A 15611-nucleotide genomic window follows, 5' to 3' on the forward strand; every position below is an offset into this window, starting at 1 on the left:
ACCGCGGGGCAGACGGTCAGAGTCTCCCTGAGCCTAGCATGGCTCCCAGTTAAATACCTTCTTCAGGAACAAAAGGCAGTACGCAGCTGGTTCACACTCCCTTGCTACCTCCCAGAGTCCTCGAAGAGACAAAAGACTCTTCCTGTGGAGTTGTCTGCTTCCACCAACTTCCTTACTAGACCCCCACCATTTGTCTTACTGTATGAGTGTGAGACATGTTAAAATCCAGTGGCACCAAGGCATTATACAATAAAATAATGTGATTAATACATAAGTAAAAGAAATTCCTATACAATCTTCATGTCTGCTTCTTTAGAACTGATTTAATGAAGCGGGATCCTTTTTTTTTTTTTTTTTGATCAGTCTTGTGATACAAAAACAAGAAGCACCATCCATCCTGTACTGTGTGGAAGAAAGGTACAAAGCAAGGGCAATTAGCCTCCCAGCAGGTAAATGGGTGGCAAAAGATTTTGATACCCGTGTATTTGCTGAACAGCCAATTTGGAAGAAAGTGCACTTTTTCTAGAGTAAAACAGTGTAAATGTCACAGCTGGACAAGAAAGATGTTTGTGCTGCACACCGATCAGTTCAAATGTACATTGATATTTATAGAAATAAAAGTCTTAAAGGTCACATTTTTGCAGTTTGTCATTTCTTAATTATTTTTTTTTATTATTACTTTTGAAACAGACAAAACAGAAAAATTAATTTACTTGCATTGGCCCTTTTGAGTAAACAGCCACAGATATTGAGGACAGACTAACATACAGTAGATTTATAAAAAATACTATAAGTATAAAATTTGTGATTTAGAACAATAGTTGATTGTACAGTAAATATAACACTCAGGCTGATAGTGTTCATCAGAAATCAGTCCAACAGGTGTACCTGATATGTGAAATGTATAAAACTAACCGCATATGGAATGCTTTAATCAAAAACAAAAAACAATCATTCACAAATTTTGGATTCAAGGATCAGCAGCTCTCATCCAATCCCCCCCCACACACACTGTTCATCGGGCATGATACAGCATCTGAGGGAGAAGGATCTGGATTGTTTCACCAGCTACAGGGGGGGAAAGGCTAGGAGGAATCTGCTGCATGTTGAGTGATGAAGAAATGAGTTTCAGACTTTTGCTTTGCTGGTGGGAACGTCGCTGGCAGTGATTCGAGGACCAGCAGCTGCTGGAGTGTAGGGGATTCGTGCTGGTGTCACCTTTTTACCGATGGTCTCAATCTGCAGACAGGAAAACAAACAAACCAAAAAAACCAAAACTTAAATACTTTGGATTTTTACATGATGGAGGGGTTGGAACTTTTTTTTTTTTTTTTGTAAATCTTACCTGGAAGCCAAGGCTCTGGAGATGAGGGTGAAGGTGGTCCAGCACTCTGCGGCCATCAAACATGAAAGCCGGCTTCAGCATGTTCTTGTAAATCTTATCGTAGTCCAGTTCCTGTGGTGGGATTAAGCAGATATGACTATTAAAATGTTTTCTCACATATTCCTCAAATACGAAGCATTTAAAAAAAAATAAAAGTAGTAGTAAAATGTAACTGGGACCTTAAACATGTCCCACTCTGTGCAGATGACCAATGCATGAGCGCTCTGGCAAGCCTCATAAGGGTCTGATGTCACAGTCACCAACTCAGACACTAAAAATGAAGAACAGTTCAAACAAATTAGTGTTAGTGAGTGCTGCTTTAGTTACTGATAAAGCAACTGAAAGTTACTGAGATCTCAGTGGCATCTAAGAGAAGCAATATCTAATGTGGTTCTCTCTGCTACAGCTACCACGCCCGCCTGCTCTTCACACCTGCTGTTTGTGAGGGACAGCCAATCAGAAGAGAGGAAAGACAAACACTTTCTGCACCAAGGCCCAGTAAAAGCCAAACAATGATCATTTTGAAATGTGAATTGTACCAAAGTTCAAGAATGAAAATATGGAGCAGGAATGGAGCAAAAACAGGCGATGTTTAAGAAGTTTAGTCGCTTCTGACATGGTGTGTCCCTATCCTATCTTAGGTTCTCTTGAAAATGTCCTTTACACCCACCCAAAGATAACATTGGTGGGTGTAGAGGACATGATATACTTTGTTGGCTTAAATTCTCCCCAACAGACAATTTGAACTATTACAGCACAGTCAGAGTTACAGTTTTATAAATCTTATTAAATACATCCTGGAATTCTGGTTTATTTTCAAGTCCTATCAGATTTTATTATCAGAAAAGGAGTAGTCATTTAATAGTTTTGATCTTAAAGGTGTTTGATTATAACATCATTACCTCTCCTGTCTGCATGTAAAGTGTCAAGCTCGAGCCCGTAACCAGTTTGCTTAGCAATGCCCTGTACAAAGGTAACACCACCCACAGAGCAGCATCTCTATAGCTCACTTATTACCACATTACAATCATGTTTATTTAAGCTGTCTGCAGCCAGGTACTGAAGTGAGCTGAAGGTGTCTTTACACTAAACCACCTGGTTCACTCATACAGACATGAAGTAAATCAGGGTGTTGACAAAAATAAACTACACAATGAGTTTTTCAGTACTGCACTGGAAACTGCAACCTGCAACCTGCACACACACCTCTCTCTGGGTTGTCCTCGGAGATGCTGGGCTGGGAGAGGTCGTGAATGATTTGCTCTTTAAGGACTTTGGGGTCATAGATGAACAGCTTGGCGCCCTCATCCATCAGGTACTTAGAAATGTAGATACTGGACGACTCCCTGGAGTTACACAACACACGTGCACACACGAACACCTTGATGTCAGCTCCAATCGAGGTTACAGTTCACAGATGCACATTAAAGCAGTCAGCAGTGACTCTGCAGGTTTTGTATGTACAAAGAGCAAACCCAGGGTTTGAAATGGGCTCTTCATTATCCTTTCATACACTGAGGTTTATGATTAACAAAAGTTTAACAAAGCCATTTCAAGTGAATCAAAACGGGAAAGAAATGGCCAAAATAAAAGGAGGAGACCCACCTCGTGTCACCCGTGTCCTTTTTGAAGGAGAAGCCCAGCAGGGCGATCTTTTTGCCGGTAACAGTGTTGAAGAGACAGTCGATGATCCTGCAGGCAAACCGTCGTCTTTGGTACTCATTCATGTCGATCACCTTAAAAAAAAAAAAAAAAATAAAATAAGTGCTACTGTCACTACTCAGTACTAGATGTACAAGTTGTTTAATTGGAAATAAACAGTTATGTCCAAAATGTTCTGCATTGATTCTGCCACAAAATCTCCCTTAGCCTAAGGCGAAGTGTTCAGTCATTCGGGAGAGGCTCTGACTTCAGCCACTACTCCTCCTCATCTAAAGGAGCGTCGCTCTCACCTGCTGCCAATAGGAAGCCACCTCAGGCAGGTTGAGGGCCTCGCACAGATACACCAGATTCAGCACATCCTTCTGGAAACAGCTTCCACCGAAACCTGTACGAGGCATTGGAAACAGCAAAGAGATGAACGGGAAACATTCGTACATGTTCAGCGGATGTGAAAACAAACTGTCTCCCACCTACGCTGGCTTTAAGGAACTTGTTCCCTATTCTCTGGTCCATGCCGATCGCCTTGGCCACTTCCTCCACGTCGGCTCCAGTGGCCTCGCACAGAGCACTGATACTGTTGATGCTGCTGATTCGCTGTGCCAGGAATGCATTAGCTGCCTGCACACAGACACACAGGAATACTCGTTTAGCTCTGTGATAAGGACAAGTACTGTGATAATCACTTACACACTTCTCATACACCAGGCCACTCAGCGATGACAGAAGGAGACTCACAAATCCAATTAAAAAAAGTTTATTTTTTTTATCAAACGAACAAAGACCTGAAATTGAGCCGTGGTGTGTGTAATCAATGTGATCCGTAGTGCAAGTGAATGCACGAGTCAAGAGATGGTGCATTCAAGGACATTTAGTCCAACAAGCAAACCAAGAAGCCACAGAAATCAAATGTGACTCAGGGCAGGAGAGACGCCCAGCAACTAACTCCAAGAGCTTTTATAGAGCACTGGCACTGGGCGAAGATGTTACTGAATGGAAACATTCAGCCAGAGCGCTTCTCAATTTCCTGCATAAAAGGACCGCTTCACAGACAGACTGAAAGGTAGGGTGGAGTGGATCGTCTCACACACATGAAATAAATAACTAAATACAACGTTTTCGCTAAACGAGTAACAACTAGCTGATTAAAATTGATCATAGAAATTAATTGACAGCACAAAGTAAAAGTTGATGTCTTAATAATTTACACAGTTTATTTTCTACAAGCAGAGTTCATCTATCTGACCCTTTTTCCATGTTTTATATACCCTTCAATATACGGATTAAATAAAGAGCAGCTATTTGGAAACAGATTAATAAACACAAATCTAATCTATGTAGTTCTGGTAATTTATTTTTTTATTGACTGTTAAATATTAAAAATATTAATCATGAGATATTTTCCAAGAAAACTGGCCTTTTTTTGCAAACGATTAATAAATTGCTACAACAACCAACAGATTTACGAAACTGTTCTCTGTGGTCGACCTCACCCAGAGGTTCACTCACCAGCTTTGAGAGCTCAGATGACCACGTGTTGGTGGTGATGATGCGCTCCTTGGGGACCCAGTGCTCATATACAGCACACAACGCTCTGATCGCCTTTTGACCTTCAGCAGTCTCATCTCCACCAATCAGGACGCGATCTGGCTCCTTCAGATCCCGCACCGCCGTTCCTTCTGCGAGGAACTCTGGGTTGGACAGCACCTGAAGCGGCAGCACAACTTTAGAAACAAGCAGCTCAGCAAAGGTCGAAGAGCTTTGTTCACGTGACGGTACGCACTTGCAGGTTGAGGCTGGGTTTGGTGTTGGCGTCAAATATCCGTCTAATGCTCTCGGCGGCGCGCACTGGCACCGTACTCTTCTCCGTGACAATCTTGTAGCCGTCGGACATCTCGACAATGCGCCGGGCGCACGCCTCGATGAACTTCAGGTCAGCCGCGCGACCTTTCCCCATCCCGTAAGTCTTTGTTGGGGTGTTCACCTGGAGGAGTGCAAGGAGAGGTGCAGTTTAATTATGTCAGTGGGCCAAACAAGCAAAACCAGTGTGTGATGGAGAACCCTAATGAAATTTTGGTCGATCATTATCGGCCTGTGTTGAACTGTATATTTGGAACAAGATAGAAACTTAATGCAGAAAGGAGAAAAGTGGAGTAAATTAGAAACTGTGTCATTACAGAGCCGTTACACATCACAGCTGAGCAGAACGTGTTCTGCATAGCATGTTACATGCGTTGCTGAGAAGTTAAATAATAAGGCCACAATCTCCTCTTTTAAATACAACTGAAGACTGACAGACATCTTTCACTTATATTCAACCACCGAATATCCAGGATCAGTCGGGCTCTAGGGCTGTGTGTGTGTGGAGCTAAATGATGGACTCACAGAGATAAAGACGAGGTCTGCGTCCCTGATAGCCGAGTCTATGTCTGTGGAAAAAAACAAATTTCTTCCTCTGCATGATTCAACCACCTCCTTCAGTCCAGGCTGAAATGGGAGGAAGTGAGAGGCCGTGTTAGTAAGACAGCAGGAAAAATAAACGTGAAGAGTGCAACACCAGCTCACAGTGACCACTGACTAACCTTAAACTACTCACGATGATGCAATACACCGTGGTCAGAGTTGACGTAGAAAAGTTGCAACACAGTCTGGAAGTAATTTAGGTTTCATTTTGTCCATGAGGTGGAGCAATGTTTAACAAAAACATTTGCCTGGAACTGTTGCCTGGCTACACCTACTCCTTTAACACTTTAATGAATCTGAACACTTTACTGCTTTTCTGAGATGCTGAATATTAATCTCAAGCTGCACATATCAGGATAATAGCCTATGACCTACTCCTGCTTGTTAAAGTTTAACCAGATCTCTAATAATTAATCTTGTCCTACTATCCTCAGCGCCACGTTTTTTGTTTTTTTAAAATAATGGCACGCTACCTCATAAATGGGCAGAGTGTCAGAATTCCAGGCCTTGATTCGGGACTCATTGACGTCCACAACAGTCACTGTGATTTCCGGGCACATCTGGGCGATGACGCTGCATGTTGGGCCTCCTACGTAACCCGCACCAATGCAACAGATCCTCTTTATTTGAAACATCTGGGGAGGACACAACACAGAGCTATAAAGTTATCAAGTGAACACACTTCCCTGCAAATAAAGAGATAAAGTACCCATCAAGCAAGCCTTATTTGTACACATTTCAGTGCTTGCCAACAGCTTATCAGTGGGTTTGCCAGATAAGAAAATAAGAGGAGGGGGTCCCAAGGAGTCCTGGACAGTTTTTGCTCCAAATCACTTAAAAAAAAACAATTTATAAGAATTTGAAGATGAAGAGTAAGTAGTAATCGATGATCTCACTCATAATTTCAGCTTCATAACAATACAATCTTTGTCAACAAAATCTTTTTTTAAAAATGAATTTGCTATCATGAAAGTCGGTATGTATATGAAAAAACATGAAAAAACTGTGGCTCAAATAGTCGAGGACAAAACATTTTAACAGCATCTCAAACATATTTCTAATAGTTTAAACGTTATAGATCCAGTTTCTCTGCAGATGATGACTGGAATATTAGTGCATAAGAAGCAAGTAAAACGCTACCATCCAACTATCAAAATAACAGGAAATTACAGTAATGACTAGTTCCGTCACAGGAAAATAATTGCTTTGCTGATGCCTCAACTTTACAAGTCAGGTAAGCTGATTCCCTGTTACACTCAGAGGGGAGTGGCTCCTCCCAAATAATTAGATTTTCTGTCTAAAATCCTCCTCGGGAGTACTTCACCTCCTCGGTGGTGCCGCGGTAATAGTTGCCAGGTGCACAGTTGTAGCCTGGTGGAATATAAAGAGCCTTTTATTGCAGCTCAGCCACGTCAAGCAGAGATGAAAAATGAGCCCTTTATCGGTGATGCCTTTCACTTAGTTCGCGTTAGCTGCCCCGCGTTGATGTGGCACATCGACAGGAGAACGATGAAGCTACTTTAAGTTCTGTTCCTTCAAACAGGGAGAACTAAACACGAAAATGAATGAGTGGGTAAGTGTTTGTTGTCAGCGGGTTAGCTAACGGTTCGTTACCTCTGCCAGCTCGACAGTCTCTGAACTTCAGTAATGCGCAGACTGTGTTAGCTCTTCCGCTAAATGTGTCCTGTCCCGGCGTCAAACCCACGGCCACGGTTCCGTTACACACGATAAATGAAAGCAAACCAGAGCTCGACGTATAAAAACCACACCAATGAAATCTCTGCAACAACTTTCCTCACCTGGACCTCAACCTAAAGTGAAGCGCTTCTTCGGAGAAACCACTATTTATTTACTGGTCAGACTTCCGGCATCATACCTTCAAAGTAAAAGCATTTTACACCGTTATATAGAGAGCTGTGGTTAGAAGTTTACAGTCATCATGGACATGAATGTCATGGTAATTGTTCTTTTTCCGAGATGAAATAATTGTATAGTATCCATCTTTCATGAGTTAAGACAGCAAATATTCGACTGACCAATTGTCAGAACAATGCAAAGCTCCATGGAACTCAGTGGAGATCTAAAAGGGAGAATCATAGCTTCATAGTCAGGAAGGTCTCTTAGAGCCACTTCTAAACAACTGCAGATTCCAGGGTGATTAGTTCAAATAATTGCACAAATTATTCAAACGTGTTCAGCAACAACCCAGAGACCACTAAGAATCAAGCCTGCCATTAAGAACTGCTGGAATATCAACCCCCTAACCTCAACCCTGTTGAAAATTTGTGAACTACAGTTAAAAGTCAACTCCATGCCAGGAAAGCAACCAATTTAAAGTTGTTTTTTTAAACCATGTTTAGAATTCTGTCAAATAAATGAAAGAAGCTTGAAGCATTTCTGAGATGCTGTATTTGAATCTCAAAGGTGAGCATATCAATACAGCCTATGACCAACTGCTGCTAGTTAAAGCTTTACCAGATCTCTAACAATTAATCCTGTCCGACTATCCTCATATCAGCTTTTTAGATAATGGTATTATGAATGAGAATTAACGGGACCCATTGACCTCCACAACAGTCACCGTGATCTCTGGGCACATCTGGGCGATGACTCTGCATTTTGGGCCTCCTACATGTCAGTTAATTCTCTAATTCCATTTGAGCTGTGAAAATAGGAGCCTGTGTAAAACAATTATTCAATATTTAGTTAAATCCCCAGAATTAAAACAGGAAGTCTGCACCTCAAAATCTACTGTGGTGGTGTACAGAGGCAAAATACAAAAACCTGTCTTCCTCCAAATACTTATAAACATAACTGTGGGTGAGAAGTTATTAAGTAATTACTGAAATGCCCTTACAATACAAAAAATAAATAAATCATTTGCAGGTTTGTGAGTTCTTCTTAACCAGAAGACAAAAATAAACATTAAAAGGGAATCAGCAAAAACAACAACAACAATGTTAAACTGCTTTACTGCACATTCTCATGTTAAGCCCTAATTGTCTGTTGTTTTATTGAAAATTTTATCTTAACTTTTAATTCTAAGTTGTTTTTCAACTGTAATTTCAATCATAATATGATATTTAATTGGGTGTAACGTGTCCTTGAGTGCCTGTAAAGGGCCTTTAAATACATTCATTATTATTATCATCATTATTATTATTATTATTACATGCTAAAGCATAAACATATTTATAAAAATAATCAAATACAATTTTAAAAAATTAAATACATGAATTTTTCCTTGACATATCACAAAATCATTCTGTCCCACAACTGTTTCCAATTTTGCAAACATCTGAGTTAGAAAACATATAAAAATATAAACACACACTAGATCTGCTGTCTAATACAAAATCATATGAAAGTAGCTATCAGAGAACAACATACATTACAAACTTGCATTTGCAAAAACATGTAACATAGCACCAACAGACATTACACGGGTGTTATGTTACATTTTATTCGTCATCTTCGAAACGGTATGGTTTTATTTGGGGGGCTCCATGGTGGAGGTGGGCTGTCTCCGAGTATCTCTTGTATCCGTCTCTCTTCTCTGCGTCTCTTCTGCTCTAGATCTTTTCTTGCCTAAAGAACAACAAGAAAATCTGTGACACTAGCCACAAGGACAAGGACTGCTCACACATACAATATATTCAAAAATACTAGATTTGTACACCTGATAACAACGCCTTATACAACCAGAAATTAAGAAGACCGTGGGACAGTGGTGTGAACCTCATATTTAACTTAATAAAAGTTCAAATCAATTATGTATGTAACGGGTACTGACAGGGATGATGTGATCTCGTCTCTATAAATTAGTCTGAACATCGAGGGGGAAGATGGACTTCAGGCAGACAAAACAAAGCTCTGAGTCAAAGATCACGCCCATTATGATCTCAAGACACGTGTACAATTTCATAACTGTGGTCATGCTGTGAAAGCTCTATGAAATGGAGAGAGTTACTGCGCTACGAGTCACGCACATCCAAGGCAACACAACAAAAAACTCCGAGGTCAGGAAATGATTAATCAAAGAGGGAGTAAGGCTGGATATACAATACTGGGCAAAAGTCTTGAGCCATACCTGGTGCAATACCAACAAGCTTGAAAGTCAATATTTCATACGAATACTTTTATTACTGCATGGTGATCCACAAGAAAAAACAAAGAAATCCTCTAAAAATGAGTTCAAAAATGTCCAGCAGACCTTCAGAAAGCCTGGAGATTTATCACTCAACGCCAAGTCTGGCTCCTTGGAAGCAAAATATAAACAAATGAGGGATGGATCAACAGTTTTGCACAGTACTGTACATATTTAATTTGAGCTTTATGTGTAAAATGCAGGCTCATTTGGCCAAAAAGTTACACAAACAAAAAATATATTTAGATGCTGATTTAATCTACAATCTTTATAACGTAAGGTTCTGATCTTATTAAGCTATCACACTTTTTTTATTTTAAAAACTTTCAGAAAAAATTCTCAGAAACAGAATGAGGTAAAAGCATTAAATCAGAAGAAATTCACAACATTTTCATTAAAGATATGCTGAAACAGTTGGTTGAACGTTCAGATTTTCCCCTCCTGAGCAGTGAAATCTGTCAGTGCCATCTAAGTAGTCACAAAAGAAGAGTTCACACTGGAGCCTGGTCGCGACTGCTAAGCGAGAGACCATCTGTCTCATGAACAAAAAAGGATGCGGCGAGCAGCACCTCAGATGCTGGTAATAATCATTAATAATTCTACTTACCAGCCAGTTTTCATACACCTCTAAAGCCATTTTATCTCTTTCTTCCTTCATGTATTTCTCCTCCTCCGCTTTATTTTTGATTTCTTTGCGCTCTGACGTGAATTTGTCATCGATAACTTCTTTCTTCTTTTCACACCTTAATCATGTTTAAAAAGAGGATTAAAAAATCAGTATACATGACTTTTCTGTGAGGTTTTTAGAAATAAACAGTGGATGAAGATCTGAGCTTTGACTGCCATCTGGTGGGCGATATTTTTCAACCCGGCACCACAGCTGTTACAAGTTTTATTAAACATATATGCACATTTAAATCTATGTATTACCACCACTAAAAGCAAAGCTCAGTCATCTTTTGGATCTGTTGTTCAGACCATTCTGCAAAAAATGAATTCTCAGTGCCTTAAAAAAAGAGATATCTCTTTTCATCACCTTTAAATAAATGGGACAAATTAATAATGAATGATTTCCACTCACCAGTTAGAAAAGGCAGACCTGCTGTCCCTTTTTCTCACCTCCTCCTGTTCTTTGTTTTTAAGCTTCAATTTATTTTCAGCCTCCTTTTGTTTTCTGTAATTCTCTTTTAGCAGATGATCATGCTCACGTTTCCATTTCTCAAACACCTTTAATTGTTATTAAAATACCAAATTAACCTCACGGATACACACAAGCAATCTCATTATAGGTGTCAGAGTGATGTATGCTTTTACCTGTTGAGCAGTCTGCCTTTTTTCTTCTTTCTCCTCAGCTGCTTTTTGTTCTTTTCTAATCACAGCTTCCTTCTCTTTGGCCTTAGATTTGAGGCTTTCTGCCTTCTTTTTCTTCCAAGCCTCATAGAACGCAACAGCATCTTCTTTTTTAGCCTCCTCTTCCTGTTTGTTTTTTGAAAAAAATTGAAGAGCATCCATGTAATCTTTAAAGCTTGTAAGGTGCTCTGTAGTTTGTCTAAAACACAGATGACTCACCTTTTCCTTGTTTTCTTTCAACATGGCCTCTTTCTTCTTCAGTTGCATGTTCTCCCTCGACTTTTCCTTCTTCTTTTTGAGCCATTCCTTGTAAAAGTGAGGGTGGATTTTACTGGACTGAGAATGTGCTTTTGATACTCTGAGGCCCGCTTAACACATACACACATTCATTCAAATCTAAATGTTCAATGTGCAGTACATTGTTTTCTCCCAACAACTCACACGATTACGAAACACTCTTTTAATTTAGATTAGTAAAACCACTGCTACTCTATATTTAGCTGCATGGTTCTTCGGAGCAGTGCTGAGTAAGGTTTTCATTGTCTTTTACACACAGACTTTTAACTGTAGATATAAGGGTACGTCACAGTGCTTTTCTCCACTGCATGGCTGACAATGTAAAAAAAACTAGAAAAGACAACACCCTCAGAACCACACCGACCTGATAAATGGCAGCTCGGAGGGAATCTGCTTCTTGTGGCTGAGACTCTTGTAAAGAGACTTTACGGTCCAGAACTTTGAGAGACCCCAAATACTTGGACTCCACTTTCCTGGAGCATGCACTCTGAGATCTTGGAGTGGTCTTAGAGTGAGAACTCAAAGTCCTAATTTAAACAAAACAACAACAGAAAGGCCAGCTAAGTGATCAGGTCTGCTTCACACATAGAGCTCTGCTACTGCAGCTTGATTACCAACCTTGCTTCAACAGATTCCTCAGAGACATGAGAGAGATGAGCTGAGGGATCTCCTGAGCATCCCTGGAAGACAACAATGCACAGACTGAGCTCTTAGACTCTTGAAATGGAAGCAACCGGACTTGATTTTGGTTCGTGAAGATGTTTGACCTCTCATCCACAAGGCTTCTTCTATGTGTTCAATCTGGAATGCAGCGTAATGACGCATGCCTTGATTCATACCTTCAGACCCTCATGTGACCTTTAATAATTACAAGGTGGGTCAACAACTCTCAGGACCACCTCCAAGAGGACGACCTCGCTATAGGTTAAATACACAGAATTCTCCATCAGTTTTTAGAACATAAGAAGCCTCTTAGATGACATGTGTAACGTCTTCACAAACCTACAAAACAGTCCTGTTGCCTCAACTCAAGCGCTTAAGACTACCATCAGCCGAGTGACTGAAAACCCACACAAACTGAAGCTGGAGCTCTCCTCAGAATAAGCTGTGATTCATTAAAAAAAACTAAACTTCACAGCGACGTTACACAGTGCAGAATATGTCTTACAGTAAATTCTTCAAATGATGTGGAGTAGTTCCTCTCCTGCTCTTTGCTGTCATCAGAAATAAAGCCATCTAAAACAATAAAACAAATATTAAGAGCATTAATTAGACATGTAGCAAAAATATTGGTTATTTTCTTTTGACTTTTTAATGATTATTATAATGTGGAGTGATTGATTTTTCTCCCACAGTAGGTTTAAAAAAATATATATATATATATATATTTAAACAACACATTTTTCTACATTTTTCTAAAGTCCAGATTTTAATGAATATTTTTTGTGTTAAATTTTGCTGCCCAAGTCAGTGCATAACTAATCAATAATTGCATGCAAACTCCAATACCTATAAATATAAAAGTATTTTTATTCTCGTCTTCCTTACGATTTGCTAACGTCACACCATATTATCTGTAGTTGCCCTTTTTTAAATGTCCTGAATAAAAAGAAAAAAAGGTTTTGAAGATTTTTTTTATGATCATTACCTTTCGATCCAGAATCAACAGTGGACTTTGTGAGGAGTGCAGACCGTGCACTCTTATTTGAAGAGGGTGAAACTGTGTGGTCTCCTTCTGTCCACTATGATGAAACAACATCACAAACATCCTCTGATTATGAAAAGTTTCATTTTAGTTTGCAGCTTAAAACACTGATTAACAAAGCACAGCTGGACTGCAGCTCCTTACAGCTATGGTGCCAGATGTATCAGTTGAGAGAGGAATTGATACAGAAGAAGTCTGAGGCCTGCTGAGATCCTGAAAGTCTTCAGCTGGCTTCTCTGAAGTGTGAAAGCTCAATCTTAGGGTCCTTTCCCGGGGTTTAGGTCTTGGTGGCTCCCTCTCTGAAACACTATCTGAATGGTGACAGGTGTAAATCTAAATGTAAAATCTGCACTGATTCCTGATAGCAGTATTGTGTATTAAACTAAACAGACCTGCTGAAGCTGTGTGGTTCAGGTCACATGTTGATAACTGTGAAGTCTGTGAGCTTTCTTCAGCAGCAGAGCCGCTCTTTTGCTCTGGCCCTGGAGTTTCCACCACGCTGCTGTCAGATGGTAACGGTAAAGGCATGTCCAGGAGAGTATCGTCTGATGTTTGGTATGACAGAGATTTACTTGAGCTTTCTCTTGTGATCTGAGGATCAGCTGAATCCACACGAGCATTTTTAAACTGTGCGTCATCTGTGGAGCGTTGTGAAGATGCTGACCCATTAGAACTATCACGTGCAGCCGTGTGTGAGTCTAGGGGCTCGTTTTTTTCTTGTGACTCTGACGCAGTGGTGCTGTTGGAGGGAGAGCTGATTCTTTTTGTTTTCAGGAATGAAACTTTCTTTGTCCTCCTGTGTTTGTCTTCATCATCTGAGAGGTCAAAGTTGTTAATGATTTTGGCTTTATTCTTCCCAGCTTTGAGAGGATCTGTCTTCTTTTTTCTTAATTTAAGGAGTCTGTTTAAAAAATCTGAAAAACAAAAAGATAAACTGTCAACACACACACTGTTGTTGTTGTTGTTTTTAATCAATCATCTTCTTCCCTCCCACCCTACTCCTAGCATCCCTTTCTGTCACACCAACCCTCTACATGTCCTCCTTCACTTACATCTAGGCAGCTCTACCTGCAGCATCCACTATCCCTCCTGTGCATGTCTTCAAACCATCTCAACCTTCTCTCTAGCTTTGTCTCCTGACAGCCTAACCCAAGCTGTCAATCTCAGTCGCTCCCATTGAAAATCCCAACATCTCCAGCTCTGCCACCTCCAGCTCCACTTCCAGTCTATTTTTCAGTATAACGCTCTCTAAACCATGCATCACAGCAGGTCTTACGTCCATCTTTTAAGCCTTCCCTTTAACCTTCGCTACTATCCCTCTGTAACAAATGAACTACTCCATTCACTTAGAGTCCTTTTTAGATATAATAACTCTTTTTCGTTATACCATCTTCATCTTCTTCGAAGTCATCAGAGTAGGTGTACTGATCTGTCTTGGCTTTGGTCGCCCTGGCAGAGACAGCAGCCTGGAGTTCATCCTAAAGCGACATAATTTCAGGTTAACATGATTCTCCTTTAATAATCAGGTTTAACTGAGCCGCTCATTTCTTATTTTGTTTAGAAACGGTCCTTACCTGAAATGTTGTTCTTTTAGATGTTTTCGGACTTTTTGAATAAGCAAGAGTCCCGTACTCCTGCTCGGTCATCCTAAAGCTGTAAACAGCTCCCTAAAATGCTAGCTGGGGTTCATTCGCTCGAGCTAATTAGCCTCTAAACACGTTATTAACCTCCCGTGCTGCTCTTCAAGCTTAATCACCTATTCTATACATATTTTTATGCCGATGTATAATGATACACGAGACCCTAAAGCCACGCTAGCATACTGAAGATACTGTGGGCTAGCGAAGTTGTTGATGGTAACCCAGGGAAACAGACGGACAGTTCCGTTTTAGCACTGCGCATGCTTAGAAGACTTAGGACAAGACTTGTTTCGGAAGGAATATGTTTGTTTATTTAATTATTAAAATGTCTAAACTATTGTGTTCAGTGCTTGGGAGACATGATTCATAGTTTTATAGTCCAAAGTTTATTTAAAGGTAACAAGAAGGCTAATTAGAGATAGACTATTTAAAACCTTCCTGCCGTGTTCAGGTCAAATCTGACCGATTTACAAATGTAAAAACTCATAACTATTGTGTTTTACATCCGATTTCCTTGAGGACTTGTGGCATCCTCCACACGATGCACTTGAACATCTAAAAGTGATGAGCACCTCTTTCGTTGAATTTTGAGTTTTTTAGGAAATTAATGGGAATCCACCCCTCACGCCCCTTTGGCCTCTGACCCCCTGAATACCTCACTGAATGGCCAAGTGAATGACCACTGAACGACCCACTGACCCACCCACTGAACTGAATCTGGTGGTGAAAAATGTTTCTTATGTTAATTTAAGAGCTGTTAAAACTGGCTGGTCACTTGTGACCAGAACACTACATGTAAGGGAAGGGGGGTTGCACACAACCAGAGGGCTATATAGCAAAAACACAATGAAGGAATTTTATGTGAAAAAATACTGTAACGTCAGAAGTTATCTACTTTATTTACCCAGTCTAGCCTCAAATTGATATTAATAAGGACCACTTTTTTTTTGAATAAGTGATTTAATT

At 40.1% G+C, this 15611-nt stretch overlaps 2 protein-coding genes across 4 annotated transcripts; both read right to left on the reverse strand.

Moving 5' to 3' along the window:
- Positions 1-244: 244 nt before the first annotated feature.
- Positions 245-7365, reverse strand: ugdh (UDP-glucose 6-dehydrogenase). 3 transcript variants are annotated; one of them, XM_026170950.1, is made up of 13 exons: positions 7121-7365; positions 6831-6877; positions 5980-6141; positions 5429-5530; positions 4827-5027; positions 4553-4750; positions 3517-3664; positions 3337-3431; positions 2990-3120; positions 2591-2730; positions 1564-1655; positions 1346-1456; positions 245-1239 (listed from the first exon to the last, which is right to left on the reverse strand). In XM_026170950.1, exons 3-13 carry the CDS (start codon positions 6139-6141, stop codon positions 1129-1131), a joined length of 1491 nt encoding a protein of 496 aa, XP_026026735.1. In that variant the 5' UTR covers positions 6831-6877; positions 7121-7365; the 3' UTR covers positions 245-1128. The 3 variants fall into 3 exon arrangements, with proteins under 3 accessions (XP_026026735.1, XP_026026734.1, XP_026026736.1); XM_026170949.1 differs by lacking the exon at positions 6831-6877; XM_026170951.1 differs by lacking the exon at positions 6831-6877 and having other exon boundaries at positions 7306-7362.
- A 1588-nt stretch (positions 7366-8953) lies between these two features.
- On the reverse strand, positions 8954-14905 carry map9 (microtubule-associated protein 9). The gene is made up of 13 exons (XM_026169309.1): positions 14580-14905; positions 14393-14483; positions 13398-13919; positions 13150-13316; positions 12949-13042; positions 12469-12536; positions 11919-11980; positions 11665-11827; positions 11223-11309; positions 10968-11129; positions 10735-10880; positions 10261-10396; positions 8954-9094 (listed from the first exon to the last, which is right to left on the reverse strand). Exons 1-13 carry the CDS (start codon positions 14649-14651, stop codon positions 8975-8977), a joined length of 1890 nt encoding a protein of 629 aa, XP_026025094.1. The 5' UTR covers positions 14652-14905; the 3' UTR covers positions 8954-8974.
- Between the last annotated feature and the right edge of the window lie 706 nt (positions 14906-15611).

Source organism: Astatotilapia calliptera, chromosome 6 (assembly GCF_900246225.1).
Source record: "Astatotilapia calliptera chromosome 6, fAstCal1.2, whole genome shotgun sequence".
Lineage (NCBI taxonomy): Eukaryota > Metazoa > Chordata > Actinopteri > Cichliformes > Cichlidae > Astatotilapia > Astatotilapia calliptera.